This window comes from Petaurus breviceps, unplaced genomic scaffold (assembly GCF_028583685.1).
Source record: "Petaurus breviceps papuanus isolate PSGF00001 unplaced genomic scaffold, PetGlider_PUasm1.0 90603, whole genome shotgun sequence".
NCBI classification, from domain to species: domain Eukaryota; kingdom Metazoa; phylum Chordata; class Mammalia; order Diprotodontia; family Petauridae; genus Petaurus; species Petaurus breviceps.
Window position 1 is genome coordinate 6,389,731 of NW_027187284.1, and position 16,261 is coordinate 6,405,991.

Genomic DNA, 16,261 nt, shown 5'->3' on the forward strand with positions numbered 1-16,261 from the left:
ATTAGGAAGAGAAATGAGAATGATGCAATAAAATCATGAAAAGCAACTCAACAGCCTGACTGAAGAAAATAACACCTTAAAAATAGACTAAATCAAATGGCAAAAGAAAGTCAATGAGGAAAAGAATGCCTTAAAAAGTCAAATTGCCCAGATGGGAAAGAAATTTCAAAAACTCACTGAAAAGAATAATTCCTTCAAAATTAGATTGGAGCAAATGGAAGCTAATGACTTTATGAGAAATCAAGATACTATGAAACAGATCCAAACAAATGAAAAAATAGAAGGCAAGGTGAAATATCTCATTGGAAAAACCACTGACCTGGAAAATAGATCCAGGAGAGATAATTTTAAAATTTTTGGACGACTTGAAAGCCATGATCCAAAAAAGAACATAGAAATCATCCTTCAAGAAATTCTCAAGGAACATTGCCTGATATTCTAGAACCAGAAGGCAAAATATAAAGAATTCACAGACCACCTCTTGAAAAAGATCACAATAAGAAAACTCCTAGAAATATTATAGCCAAATTCCAGAGTTCCCAGATCAAGAAGAAGACATTAAAAGCAGTTAAGAAGAAACAATTTGAGTATTGTGGAAACACAACCAGGATAACACAAGATCTAGCAGTTTCTTCATTAAGGGGTCAAAGGGCTTGGAATATAATATTCTGGAGGTCAAAAGAGCTAGGATTAAAACCAAGAATCACCTATCGAGCAAAACTGAGTATAATGCTTCAGGAGAAAATGTGGTCATTCAATGAAATAGAGGACTTTCAAGAATTCTTGATGAAAAAACCAGAGCTGAACAGAAAGTTTAACTTTCAAATACAAAAAGCAAGAGAACCATGAGAAAGCAGACAGGAAAAAGAAATCATAAGGAACTTATTAATGTTGAACTATTCACATTCCTACATGGAAAAACAATAATTATAACTCATGAGACTTTTCTCAGTATGAGGATAGCTGAAGGGAATAGAAATGTGTGTGTATGTGTGTGTGAGCATGTATACATACATACATGTATATATAGGAGGGTGTCTGTGTGTATAAATATATATGCGAGTATGTGTATTTCTGTGTGCATGTATATGTAGACAGAGGGCACAGGATGAGTTGAATATGAAGGAATGATATCTAAAACATAAAATTAAGAGGTGAGAGAGGAATATATTGGGAGAAGGAGAAAGGGAAAGATAGATTAAGGTAAATTATCTCATGTAAAAGAGGCAAGAGAAAACTGTTACAATGGAGAGTAAGAGCAGGAAAGTGAAAAAAAAATGTGTGAACCTTACTCTCACTGAATTTAGGTTAAGGAAGGAATAACATACACACTCAATTGGGTATCTTACCCTACAGGAAAGGGGGGGGGAGGGCATAAAAGGGGGGATGATAGAAGGGAGTGTAGATTGGGGGAGATGGTAATTAGAAGCAAATACTCTTGAAAAGGGACAGGGTCAAAGTAAAAAACAGAATAACTGGGGGGGGGGGGGGGATAGGGTGTAATGAAATATAGTCTTTCACAATATAACTACTATTGAAATGTTTTGCATAATTACACATGTACAATCTATATTGAATTGCATGTCCTCCCAGTGGGGGTGGGTGAGAAGGGAAGAAGGAAAAGAATCTGGAAATCAAAGTTTTTAAAAACAAACATTAAAAAATAAAAATTGTTTTTTACATGCAGCTGGGAAATAAGATACACAGGCCCTGGGGTATTAAAATCCATCTTGCCCTATTAGAAAGTTAGTGGGGTGGGATGTGGTAATATATTAGAGAGAACAGATTGGGGCAAGGTGTATTCAGTAGGCTTGCTATCTTTGGGTAGGGAGCAGGGGAAAGAGAGGGAGAAAATTTGTAACTCAAAATGTTGTGGAAATGAATATTGAAAACTAAAGATAAATTTTAAAATGTTATTATATTTTAAAAAATCATTCTTAGCTTGTGAACTGTGCAGACAGATGGCAGACAGATTTGGCTTTCCATGGATACTATGTATCCTGACCACATTCTCTGTGACCAACTGCTCCCCTGAATTTAATTATTGTCTCTATGCAGATGATTACCAGATAATAACTAGCCCTAGTCTCTCTCTTGAGATCAAGTACCCATGAGATGTTTCCAGTTGTATGTCCCACAAGCATCTCAAACTCAATACATCCAAAAGAGAGATCATTATGGCCCCACTCACCCATCAAATTCTACCCTCTTTCAAATTTCTTATTTTAGTCAAGGTCTCCACCATCCTTTCAATGACCTAGGCTTGCAATTTCACAATTATTCTTGATTTCTTATTCTCCTTCATTTATCCAATCAGGGACCCACAACTTATCTCACATATATCCCTTTCATTCTGCTCATAAGGACCACCACCTTAGTTCTTTCCTTAATCACCTCTCACTCAGACTATCCAAAAACAATAGTCTCTTAATTGGTATATTTTCCTCAAATCTTTTTACACTCCAGTCTATGCTCCACAGAACCTCCAAGGGGATCTTCCTTAAAATATAGGTCTGGCTATACCATGATTACCTGTTAACTCTAAGATTAAACACAAATGCCTCTATTTGACACTTAAAGACCTTCAGAGACTACTACTAGTTCTAATCTTTTTTTCCAGCTTTCTTATACATTACTCTGCTTCATACAATCTGTGGCACAACTGGACTGACTTGTCTGCTCCTCATACAAAATGCTCCATTATTCCATGACTGGAATGCACTTTCTTGACCTTCTCCTCTTCATCAATCCCTAGTCCCTTTCCCATGAAGCTTTTCCTAAATTCAACTCCTGCCACCTGCCCCTGCAGTGGCTACTTCCTTCTCCAAGTATGTTTATTTTATATATAGTTTTCCATGTGCTTGTTTTTCCCACAACAGAGATGAGCTCCTTTTTGATGCAACCTATGCTGAACTGCTTATCTTCCCAGTAAGGGTGGGTGACAAGGGAGGAAGGTAATGAATCTGGAATTCAAAGTTTTAAAATCAAATATTCAAATATATATATATATACTATTATTAATACTATTTTATATGTAATTGGGAAATAAGATACACAGGCACTGGGGCATAGAGATCCACTGGAAAAAGTCAAAAGGGTTATGGGAGAAAATATGGGAGAGGGCAGATTGGAAGAGGGGATATTCTGTGGGACTGCTATTTTGGGGCTGTGGGTAGGGGGAAAACAGGGAGAAAATTTGTAACTCAAAATCTGGCGGAAATGAATGATGTAAATCAGAAGTTAATAAAGCATTCAAAAAAATTTTAAAAAGAAAGATGCTTGCTGCTAGATCTCATTCTCCTGTTTATCTTCCAAGGGGGCAAGCAGAAGAACTGGGCTGCCTGGGCCTCAGAAGCAGGAAGGGGAATGGGGGGGGGGGCAGGAAGGTAGGGTGCAGCACAGGCCCAGAGACCTCTGCTAGAAGCTTCCCACCCCAGTCGATAGCCATCACTCCTTCCTTCCCCTTTCCACCAGTACCTCAGCAGAACCCACCCTGGCAGGACCCATGTATGGTGATGGACTGAGAGTTAGGCTCTGCAGCAGCCGTAGCAGCCTCACCACCTGGAGTGTGTCATTACTGGAATGGATCCAGCATCTATGAAGGAGAGAACTAGTAGAGAAGGCCCCAAACCCTGGGACAGAGGCAGGGCCCCATCACCTCCTCAACTTGGAGATCAGAATTGACGGTGTTGGCAACAGACCCTACAGGACAAAGGCTGCTGCCTTTGCCCAGCTAGAACTTAAACTGTCCCCTGATGTCCCATGATATCAGCTTCAAAGTACATAATGCTGGACTGTGCCTCACCTCCAGTTTCATTAGGGAAATGGAAGTAACTAGAGGAATCTGTACTGAGCTTAGCCTATGGTGACCTCCTTGGCTGATGCCCAAGGAATCCCGGCACTAGAGACTTTTACCATGGCCTTCTTCCCTGATTAACTCTTTCCAGATGCCCAATTCAAAGCCTGGAACATCCCTATCCCCACTTATAGGTGAGAACAGAGACAGTTCATCCTCTTGGACTCCACCCCATGGCCCATATGGGACAGCAATCAAAGAAAAGGACAGAGACTTGGACTCCTGCAACCTTGGTTGCCACTCTCAGATTCGTGCCAGCCCCAAGCAGAATAGGTTGGAAAGATAGTGACCTTCTGGATCCCTCTCCTTCATGAGGACAGTACAGAGAGGAGGACTTGCCCCCCAACACCCTTGTCAGCCCTCACGCTGTATCCCTGCCTTGTCTTCAATACCTGCTTCATCTTGGGTGCTGTTTGGTCTTATGTGTGTTTTCCTCCTAGCTCCCCTCCAGCATTGTCAGTACCTGGTCAGAATAGATGGCCCTGACCTTTGGAATTTCTCCTCTCCTTAAGAAGGCCAAGTATAAGGCTTGATAAGTCCACTTGCAAAGACTCAGGGACTGCCCTAAAGGTAAGAGGGAAGGCTCCCCCATACTTGTCAATACACAGCAGCAACCTGGGTCCCTTTACTCACTGGGTCCCTAATGTTAGCTTCCTGGGAGGTGATATCCAGACTCTCCTCCTCTGCTCCTTCCAATACTAACTGTGACCTGGATCCCAACATCAAAGAAGAAAATGTGACCCTTGACCTTTAATGACAAGTACAAGAAACTTGCCACCTTTCCTTTGGCTGTTCTTTTTTTGGAAGCAAGGCAGTTGAGAGACCTGTCCAAGGTCATACAGCTAGTGTCAGGTGTCTGAGGCTGTATTTGAACTCAGGTCCTCCTGACTCCAGGGCCAGTGCTCTATTCACTGAGCCACATATCTGCCCTCCAATTTTTGGCTTTGGCTGCTTTCACACCCCCAACTCCTTTTCTCCTGTGAACTCTATATGAAAATGGAACATGCAAATAAAGTATTCATTCCTCAGGAAAAAAAAGAAAGATGCTTGCTGACTGATTGCCATAGAAACACTAAAAGGATGGATCAACATTAAAATGATGAAAAAATTCCTCCTCTATCCTATAATGGAAAGCAAATAAGAACTCAGTGCCGTGTTTCACCTACCTAATTATTTAGCACCTTGTTTCAATTCAAGTTTCTTTTGAGCCTTGCCCATGACTATATCAAGTCTTTGTTAAGAAATAGAACTTGTGAAACCCACAGTGGGAGGGACTTGCCAAAGACAGGAACAAGAATAATGTAAGAGGTGGGTGGAACAGGAAGGAGCTAATGACCATATATAAGGAGAAGCCCAAGCTGGGAGAGAACAGAGTTGGTAGGAAGCATGGTTGTGGCAACAGAACTTTGTCTGTGTTGGTGTTACTTTGTCAGATCTGTCTGCTGATAAAGAACGTTGCTGTTGTTACAGAAACCCTGGGACTTTACTGCTGGTTCAGAAACCCTGAAAGAGGACTTTCTGGTTGTCTGTTTACAGAAGTCCTGGAGGAGGGTTTTACTGATATTTTCACAGGTCCTGGGATTTTACTGATCACTTGTGTTGCTTTCTCAGACAGACACCCTGTCTTCTGGTCTGTGTTGATTGCCCAGGCAGAAAGTTAATTGATAGTAGTGCTGGCAATGTGCATAAATATTATTTTAGCTCTGTTAAGCTTTGTCTTCCCAGAAATAGGAACTGTGGAATACTTGATGTGGACTGGACACTGTGAGCTTCAATATGGAATGGTAACTGGACAAGGAAGCTGGATGAGGAGCTGAGAGCTGCCTACCTTTGAATCGAGGTGACAGTTGGATAAATTCAGGCAAAAGCTGGGACCATGGAAGAGGAACCATGGAATCTGAGAGCCAGCCTTAAGTCAAGATGAAAAGACCACTCCTTGGGTACTTAGTGCTGACTGACAAGATCATGATTTATTATGGCCTGGGGATAGGAGAACTTTGTACTCTGTACCTTGTACCTCTTAAAGATGATTGAGTGAAGGATGATTGGAAACTAATCTTCAAAAAGAAAGAAAACTTTTTGACTGAAAGATTAAGACAATGTGACCTAGGGGTGGAGAACTTTGACCTTTCTACTTTGTGTCCCTTAAGGAGGCTTGCTCCTTAAGGATGATTTGAGTTAAGGACTTACTTGAATTATATCCTTTGTTTAAAAGTATATAGCCACTTTGGTGAAAACTATGTTGCCTCTTTAGTGATAAATTGTTATGTTATAGCATTGTGAATGCTGTACTTTGGTTTCTGTGAATGTTTTCTTTAGTTTACTGCTGAATAAATAGAAAATTCACTATACTATGTGATCAGAACCTTAAAGCTGTTCACAGCAGCAGTCCACTGGAAAGCTACTCATTCTTGGCTTTACATATCACTACTCTAGAAAGCTACAAAAACTAAAAATCAGTGCAGTAAAATGCTTAACACTTCAACCATGTGGGACAGAATATTAAATGCTCTGTGCCTATCCAAAGTGCTAAGTCTAGCTATTATTATAGCCCAGTCAGTAGCTTCTTTTTTAAACTAATCTTTGGTTCTCTTAAATTCATGATACTTATGTTATACCACAGAGGAATAATAGCCTCTCCAGCTGCCTTTGAAGGTCTTTGGGTTTGGGGATCTTTGGGGTTTTTTCCGATAATTAATGTATTTTAGAGAATTGTTTATCAGTTCTTGGAGTTATTTTTCATTTGCAATTGTACATTTCCTTTGTGCTTTCATAATACAGACTATGTCTTGTTGCATACTTGAAAGATCCTTAAAATGGTTCAATTCCCCACAACAACAGCTGTTATGATATCTCTAATAGTCATTGAGGTGTACTCTATGAGCGCTAAAATTTTTGTAGGTCTCTTTGGAGTAATATCTATTCTTTAAATCCACAAAATTAAAAACTCCATTAAAAATAGCAATGAAATGCATGTATATAGCACAAGATACAGCACTCAACAGACTGCTGATTTAAAGGTTGGAAAAACCAAGTCAATCTAATTTCATCTGGTTAAGGGTAGACATCTTGAGTCAATCTTATGTCAGTAGAAGTACCAAAACATGACCACTGCAGTCACAAAATGAAATTATATCAAAATTATAGCTTATCCTAAGTAATTTCACATCACTGTAAATCTTCCACCTAATGGTTCATCATGCCCCGCAGATAACTCTGGGTTCTCGAGGATTCTACCAACTGAGCACAAACTATGATCAAGTCTTAGCAAGCTGGAAACGTCTTGAGTGTGGGTGTAGCCTAGGACCATGTATCTATCATCCAATGGAGCATGAAATTCTCATCCAATCCTATTTAAATGCAGAGAAGTTCATCACCAGAAGGTTTCCTACCAAGTACTGAATTTTTTTGTCCATAGCAATCCACAAACCTCACAAAGTTGGGATCTGTATCAGTAGGAAGAAAAGCCAAATTGCTGAATAATCTTAATATTTTGTTTTAATTGTAACTGTCAGTTTTTCCCACAATATATTAAAAATAATGCTCTTTAATACCAAATAATATGAACAACATATCAAAAGCTGCAAACCTACTTTCATGTGGCTCTCACATTGGTTTTATGGAAAACAGCACTTGTATTATTGTTTTGTTAATTGCCACAAAAGGTGTAAATCCTGTACTGATTCTATTTAATGCCTTTGTGGCAAACACATACTATATGCCTTAAGTTCTGCTATTCTTCTGAATTTTAGTTATCAGGAATGAACTAAATTGTTCCTGGCTCTCCCACCAAAGACAGGTACTGCTTGACCTGACTTTATGCCTACCCCATCCTTTTTATGTAGATGCCTTGGACAATGTTAGTAAGGGAGAATTTCATTTTAGAGTAATAACAAAGCCCCAAGCCCAGGATCATAGGTTTGCCTGAATTCCTCAGATCTATGGGAAATGTCCCAAACAGGGGCAGGGGAGGGGGAGTTGAGGTGTGATGGGGAAGTGCATTATTATGCATATAGCTATACATCAGTATTTCCCACCCAATTCCTACTGAAGGGTCTAAAAACCTCTCCAATAAAGGGAATGAGGAGAAGGGGAGAGGGGACTTTAAATCACTCAGTGTCTGTTAATGGTTCTGACTGCCAGAGTATATTCTGATCATTTTTTTCTAGGGGTTTACCATGTCCTCTCCTCCCACCCCCAAATTTTTAATACTCCACTGCTGGTCCAGGGTCTAGTAGAAAACTGTCCTCACTACTAATAATGCTGCTAGTTGACACCTATACATGAATATCCCCTCAATAAACTTTATTTTGCTCCCTATCAGTAAAGCTATTTCATTTGATCACTTCCTGCACCTTTCTATTAAAGCCTAAGCTCTGAGGAGTTTATCTGTAAGAGAATTTCACCAAGTGATACTGAAACCAAGTACAAACAGTATGATATAGTGGATAGAGTACAGAGTTGCCTGCCTCTCACACTTCGCAGTCTTGTGACTTTGGGTACATAGATTAATCTGTACTATTGGAGGAAGTTACCCACACTGGTCACAAACTTCAGATATGGAATGCCAGATGCTTTTTATATTCCTCTACAGAAGCCAAATACATTCTACTTAGACTGAAAGTATCTAAATTAATTATCCATTAAGACAGAATGAAAAATAGTTTGGTGTTCAGCTATACCTGTCTAAAAGACAAACCTAAAAGGCATCAAGGAAATAAGAGATTCCCAGATTTCTTTAACCTCTATCCAACCAGATAAAAAATTAACTCCATGCAAACATCTATATAAGCATACTCATTTTATGGGAATGTAAATGAATTTAAGAGATTCTCTAAAAAGACACAACAAAATATTAGTAATAAAGATATTTTCAAAACACTCCCAGTAAAATATTTTGACCAAAGCTACTGCCTTCCCTGATGATACAAATAAACATAAACATATTGTTCCATTAAACTCTCTCCTAAAAAATATAACTGCATGACACTCATGCCTAAGTCAATGCAACCAAGATTACGAGGGAAGCAGAAAACTGGAAAGGATTTTTACAACCAATGTCTGATAAAGGCCTAATTTTTAAAATATATAGAGAACTGAGTCAAATTTGTGAGAATAAAAGTCATTCCGCAATTGATAAATGGTCAAAGGATAGGAAAAGGCAGTTTACAGATGAAGAAATTAAAGCTATCTATAGTCATATAAAATGCTCAAAATCACTATTGATTAGAGAAATGCAAATTGAACCAACTCTGAGATACACCACACCTATCAGATTGGCTAACATGACAAAACAGGAAGATGATAAATGCTGGAGAAGATGTGGGGAAATTGGAACACTAATGCCCTGTTAGTGGAGTTGTGAATTGATCCAACAATTCTGAAGAGCAAGGTGTTATTATTCCCAAAGGACTATAAAAATGTGCATACCCTTTGACCCAGCAATTCTACTTCTAGGGCTGTATCCCAAATTGATCACAAAAATGGTAAAAGGACCCACATGTACAAAAATATTTATAGCAGCTCTTTTTGTGGTGGCCAAAAACTGGAAACTGAGGGGATGACTATCAATTGGGAAGTGGCTGAAGAAGTGATAGTATGTGAATATAACGGAAGGCTATTGTGTTAAAAGAAATGATGAGCAGGCAGACTTCAGAAAAACCTGGAAAGACTTATATGAACAGATGTTGAATGAAATGAGCAGAACCAGGAGAAAACTGTACACAGTAACAGCCAGATTATGCGATAACTATCTTTGACAGGCAAACTATTTCTTCTCAGCAATGCAAAGATCTAAGATAACTCCAAAAGAATCATAATGGAAAATGCCATTCACATCCAGAGAAAGAACTATGGAATCTGAATCCAGATTGAAACATCAAATTTGCTCTTTTTTTGTTTTGTTTTGTTTCTTCTTTATTCGTGGTTCCTCTCATTGGTTCTGATTCTTCTTTACAACATGAGTAATGTGAAAATATGTTCAATATGAATGTATATATAGTGCTTATATCAGATTGCACATTGTCTTAGGGAGAGGGAAGAGGAGGGAGGCAAAGAAAATATAAAACTCAAAAGCTTAAGGAAGTGAATGCTGAAAACTAAAAAGAAATTAATTTAAAAAGAAAAAAAATGAACAAGCCATCAATAAGCTCCCTAAGAAAACACCCTAGAACCAGATGTGATTTCCAAATGAATTCTCCCAAACATTTGAAGAACAAATTAATTCTAATACTAAGTAAAATATTTGAAAAAATATAAAGAAGGAGCTCTACCAAATTTCTTCTATTGCACAAATGTGGTTTTCATGACTAAATAGAGAAGAACAAACAGAGAAAGAAAACTATAGATCAAAGTCCCCTATGAATATTGATTCAAATATTGGACAACAAAAAACTAGCAAGGAGACTATACTACAACCAGGTAAGATTTAAATTTGGAATCCAAACTGATTCAGCATAAGGAAAACTATAAGCATCAGCAACAAAAACAACAAAAATCACTTGATTATAGCAAAAATTTTAATCAAGTACAAAATCCATTCCTATAAAAATACTAGAGGGGGCTGCTAGGTGGCACAGTGAGTAAAACGTGGGCCCCAGAATTGGGACGACCTGAGTTCAGTTCCGACCTCAGACACTTAACACACACACACACACACACACACAAAAAACTAGCCGTGTAACCTTGGGCAAGTTACTTAATCCCAATTGCCCTCCAAAAGGCAAAAATAAAATAAAATAATAGAGAGCAACAAATGAAGCTTTTCTTAAAGTGTTAAGTAGTATCTATCTAAAACCAAGAGTAAACATTATCTGTAATGGGGATAAAATAGAAGTCTTTCCAAAAAATATCAGGAGTGAAGCAAGGCTGTCCATTATGATCATTATTATTCAATAGTGTGCTAGAAATTCTACCTATAGCAATAAAAAAAGAAAAAGAAATCAAATAAGCAAAAGAAACAAAGAAACAAAACTAGCACTTTTTGCAGGTAATATGATAGAATACTTAAAAACCCTAGAGACTCAAATATTAAACTAATCCAAAGAATTAAAAGCTTCAGCAAAGTTGCAAATATAAAATAAACCTACATAAATCTGTATTTCTATATATTACCAACAAACCCCAGTAGGAAGAGATAGAAACATTCCATTTAAAATACCTACAGATAGTATAAAATATTTGGGAGCCCACCAGCCAAGATACACAAAGGAACTTTATGAACACAATTATAAATCACTCCATACAAATGAAGACAAAGAGCTAAATAACTGGAGAAAATTTACTCACTCGTGAGTAGGCTGAGCCAATATAATAAAATGACAATTCTATCTAAATCAATTCACTTAATCAGTGTTATACTAATCAAGCTACCTCTGGAGGAACAAAAAATCAATAACATCAACAGAATCAATGGGAGTTGGAGGTGAAAGAATGAAGAAAAGCAGCCTACCTATACCACACCTAAAACTACACTACAAAGTGATAATCATCAAAACAATACGGTATTGGATAAGAAATAGAGTGCTTGATCAATGGAATGAATTTGACATACAATTTACAGAAGTAAATGACCACAATAACCTAGTGTTTGATAAATGCAAAGCCTTAGAGCTATTGGAGAAAGAACTCAATGTTTGACAAAACTGCTGCGAAAACTAGAAAATCATCTGGCAAAAACTAATTTTTGAACACAGAATTTAGACATAAAAGGTAGTATTATAAGAAAATTAAAAGAGAATAGAAAAAATTACCTGTCACATCTATGGTTAAGGGAAGAGTTCATAACTAAACAAAAGATAGAGAGGATCATGAGAGGTAAAATGGGTAACTTTGGTTACATTAAAAGTTTTTTGCACAAACAAAATATCAAAATTACAAAACTAGAAACTAGGGGAAATTTTACAGCAAATTTCTCTAATAAAGGTCTAATTTCTTAAACATATAGGAAACTGAGCCAAATTTATTAAAAAAGAACAATTCTCAAATTGATAAATACTCAAAGGATATGAACGGGTAGTTTCCAGAATAAGAAACCGAAGCTATTAATAGTCGTTAAAAATGCTCTAAATCACTAATAATTAGAGAGATGCAAATTAAAACAAATCTGAGGTACTATTTCACATCCATCAGATTGGCTAACATGACAGAAAAAAAGTGACAAATGCTGGAGGGGTTGTAGAAAATGATGTATATTAATGAACTGTTGGTGGAGCTGTGAATTGGCCCAAAATCATTCTGGGAAACACTTTGAAGCTATATTCAAAATAATGAGACACTGCAATATACAGAGATTGAATGAAACAATTAAACAGAATGATAAAAACCAAAAGCTTGGTTTTCCAAAAATGTAAAACAAATTTCTACATACACATGAGTTAATAAAACATTGTCAAGTTTGCACTGAATTCATTAATTAATAAATAAGCCATGGGAAAATTATCCGTATTGTTGATTATCTTTATTTGGTTCAAACTCACTCTTTGGAATCTTCTTCCTTCTCCTTAATTGCCTTCCTGAGAAACCTCAGTCCTAGGCCCCTCCTCTCACTGGTGACTATCTCCCTAGGACAAATATTTTAGGAAGGGCCTCAACAACAGTTTTTCACCTCACTAATTCTAGACTCTTTAGAATCTTTTTTGCTCACTACATTATCACCACCCAGATGCTTTTCTTCCCCTCTTTCCCCTCTGTTCTCCTGTTCCCTTTAACACATTATGTTCTCTTGAAAGTAAGTTCCTTGAGAATAGAGACCATCTTGCTAAATTTTGTCTTTCCAGTGCTTATCACAAAATGCCTAGCTCATAGTAAGCCTTTAATAAATGCTATAAATAATAATATATCTATCATATATCTACAATGTATTTTTTTCTCTTCACTTTTACATTTAAAATGGAGACTCTTCTCTTGCAAAAGGTAGGATCAAAGATATACAACTGAAAAGGACCCTAGATGTCATCAAATCCAAAGCCCTCATTTTATAAAGAAACTGAGGTCCCCAAAAGTTAAATGACTCACCCAAGGTCACACCCAACATCACAGATACCAAATTCAAACCCAGACCCTCTGACTCTAAGTTCACCACTTTTTCTCCCTTAACACATTGCACCTCTAAGCTCTGAGAACAGATAAACTGTTGAATAATGTTAAAGAAATGCCAATAACAAAGTAAGAAATACTTACTTGAACAGAAGTTTACGAAAATGCTGCTTGTTTCACCTGGTATGAGAGAACCAGAAAGCGCACTAAAAGAAAAAGTGCCATCTTTTACTCTTTTGCCTGCATAATTAAGGTCCAAAATCCATGATACCTCTTGTTTTGATGTGCTAGTCAGGTCAAGAACCTGTAACAGTATAAAAATTCAGGAAATTACATAATAAAATAAGATAATAAGAATAGTAATTCTGTTTTCTGCATATCATTTTTTTTAGCCTCCAGAATGGGAGCTATGCAGTTGAATGTGCCTGAAGAAATAAGAGAGAAGAGGGAAGAGAAAGAAGTGACAAGTTATTATTCTTAAAGATTTATAGTCTATAAGTTTCCAATTATAAAAATAATGGCCATAATTTATACAGAACTTTATAAAGTTTACCAAATTCACTCCTTACAAGCACCCTGTGAAGTAAGTAGTCTTCATGTCATTGGTTCCCTCCACCTTTTGAAGGATGACGTTTTTGAAGTAAGTCAAGAAATCATAAGCTATTTTTCTTTTAGGCAGAGTACTCTAACCAACATTTTACATTCCAGACAAACTAGATGTTCCTCTGCAACCTGATCTCTCCTATTTTCTAGCCTTTGCTCACTGTCTCCTATGCCTCTGTGAGTATAGAAATTTCAGGAAATTTGGGTTCTTCAATTTTTTATCTAACTACATGTATATAGTAAGTTTTATGTGGAAAAGGTTGGTCCTTTAAGACAGAGAGATGACAAATTTATAAAACCAGGAAAACTCCTAAGTGTGACCAGCATCTGATTAAAATATTTTTGGGGCTGTTTAACAACATAAATTTCATCTGTTTAAAGCACGTACAAAGATGTCTATGCTTCATCAAGGCTATTTTAGTGAAACTATAAGACAAGAACTAACAAGCTTTCCAAGATTATTTTCAAAGTAGACCAAATCTTTACGAACACACAATGGACTGAAAGGTCTAGAGTATAAAATAGCCAGCTGTCTTTAATGAATATTTGTTTTTTAAAAGCATTTGACTGTGTAGAACAAAATGCTGGCTTGAAGGCTCTCCTTGGGGAAGATATATACCAAACAAACATTAAAATTATACAAGACTCTGTAACAGATGCAACTATGAAGATAACTAGCTGTTCAATAATGTGGTATGTATTGACATTAGGTGAAGTATCAAACAGAGAGGCAGCTGTTCACCTAATATGTTTTCAGCGTCATGGAAGATGTTCTATGAAGAATTCAAACAAAAGGAAGCTTTCCCGTTGATATTAAAGTTCTTCAAAAGCTTTATTTATAGATAAGGCCAAATTAATTGCATCAAATTCTGAAACTCTGCAAAATCTGCCCAGAGCTCTCCATAACACTGGGAAAACAGATTGGTCTAACGACCTGCACTAGAAAAGCAGGAGATGAAAAATGTATAGTCAGCTCATCACCTTAGTCCAAAAATGTGTATATTTTGTACAGGGATCAAACTGAGTTGATCTCAAAATTGACAATGAAGGAGAAAATGGGTTGAGTGAATTTAGGTACCTTAACCATGCTTTCAAAAATTCCAAATTGCTTGTTACTGAAAAAGTATCAACACCCTCATAGTGAAGCTCAAAACAGAACCATAATTTAGACATAAAGTTATATCACAAACAAAAAAGAGGAGTGAGGAAGAAATTGCCTTTCAGATCTATCAAAAGGAAAACAGTTTACAACCAAACAATGCACAGAGATTATCTCAGAACATAAACTGGGCAATTTTCATTATATAACATTTTGAACAAACCAAACAAATCCAGCTGAAATCAAAAGGGAAGCAGATTAAATGGAAAACATCTTTGAATCCAGTTTCTCTGATAGGGCTCTCATCTCCATGATTTATGAGGAACTGATACAAATTGATGAATGATTTGTCCAAATGCTAAATGCTCAAAGGATATGAATAGGTAGTTTTCAAAGGAAGATGTTCAAACTATCAACAACCACATGAAAAAAAATGTTTCAAATTACTAATAGAGAAAGGTAAATTAAAGTTTCTCTAAGGTTCTGTTTCACATCCACCAGAATTGAAAAATTGATTTAAAAAAAAGGAAAATTACAAATGCATGAGGGGTTGTGAGGAAAGAGGCAAATTATAAACTATTAAAGGAACTGTGGATTGATATAGCCATTCTATAAAGCTATATGGAAATATGCCCCCAAGAAATCATTAAACTATGCATATTCTTTGACACAAAAATACAACTACTAGGCCTATAACCCAAGAATAGCAAAGAAAGAGGAAGAAGAACGCACATGCACAAAAATATTTATGTATTTTTTTTTGTTCAGACATGTCTGACACTATATGATGCCATGCATAGGATTTTCTTGGCAAAGATACTAGAATGGTTTCCCATTTCCTTCTTCAGTGTGTCCCCGTTTTATAGGCAAATAGGGGTTAAGTGACTTGACCAGAGTCATCTGAACTCAGAAGTTTCTGACTCCAGCCTGGTGGTCTATCCATTACACCACCTAGCTTCCCCAAAGACATTTATAACAATTCTTCATTCTGGCAAAGAACTGGAAACTAAGAGACTTCACATCAATTGAAGAATGGCTCAATGAATTATTGTGTACAAATGTAACATATGAAATGATGAAAGGGCTAGTTTCAAGGGAACCTAAGAAGGCTTGAATGAACTGATGTAGAAAGAAGTGAGCAGAATTAGAAGGTTTACACTATAACAACTACATTGCAAAGACAAGCAATTTTGAAAGAATTAAGAACTCTAATCAATGCAATGATTGACCAATATTCCATAGTATCAAGGATGAAGCATACTACTCCCTTCCTGACAAGTTATAGTATCAGGATGCCAATAAAAACATATTTTTTGGACATCCATAGTCAATGTAGAAATTTTCTTTGCTTGACTACATATATTTGTGATAAAGGTTTTTATTTATTTTGTTTTTAAATTTCAGTGGGATAGAGAGGATTACATGGCAGAGAGAAAAAAAGATTTTTTATGATTAAAAAATTAAATTAAAAAATAGAAAATCATGGAATACTATAATCACAGAAGAATCCCAATTACCAATCACTCAAAGATTTTGAAAAAAATACTGCCAATAAATAGGTTATAATATATTCCAGTGATAACTTCTACAGGAAAAGTAATATAAAAGACATCACCAAGTATGTGTGCATGTACACACACATTCCTATCCATATACATATGCACACA

At 36.6% G+C, this 16,261-nt stretch overlaps 1 protein-coding gene across 1 annotated transcript in view; it reads right to left on the minus strand.

Moving 5' to 3' along the window:
* Positions 1-16,261, minus strand: part of CFAP47 (cilia and flagella associated protein 47) — a 963,244-nt gene that overhangs the window by 781,063 nt on the left and 165,920 nt on the right. Inside the window, exon 26 of the mRNA XM_069063838.1 lies at positions 13,037-13,196. Within this exon, the coding sequence (XP_068919939.1) occupies positions 13,037-13,196 (160 nt within the window). The remainder of the gene's footprint in view (positions 1-13,036; positions 13,197-16,261) is intronic.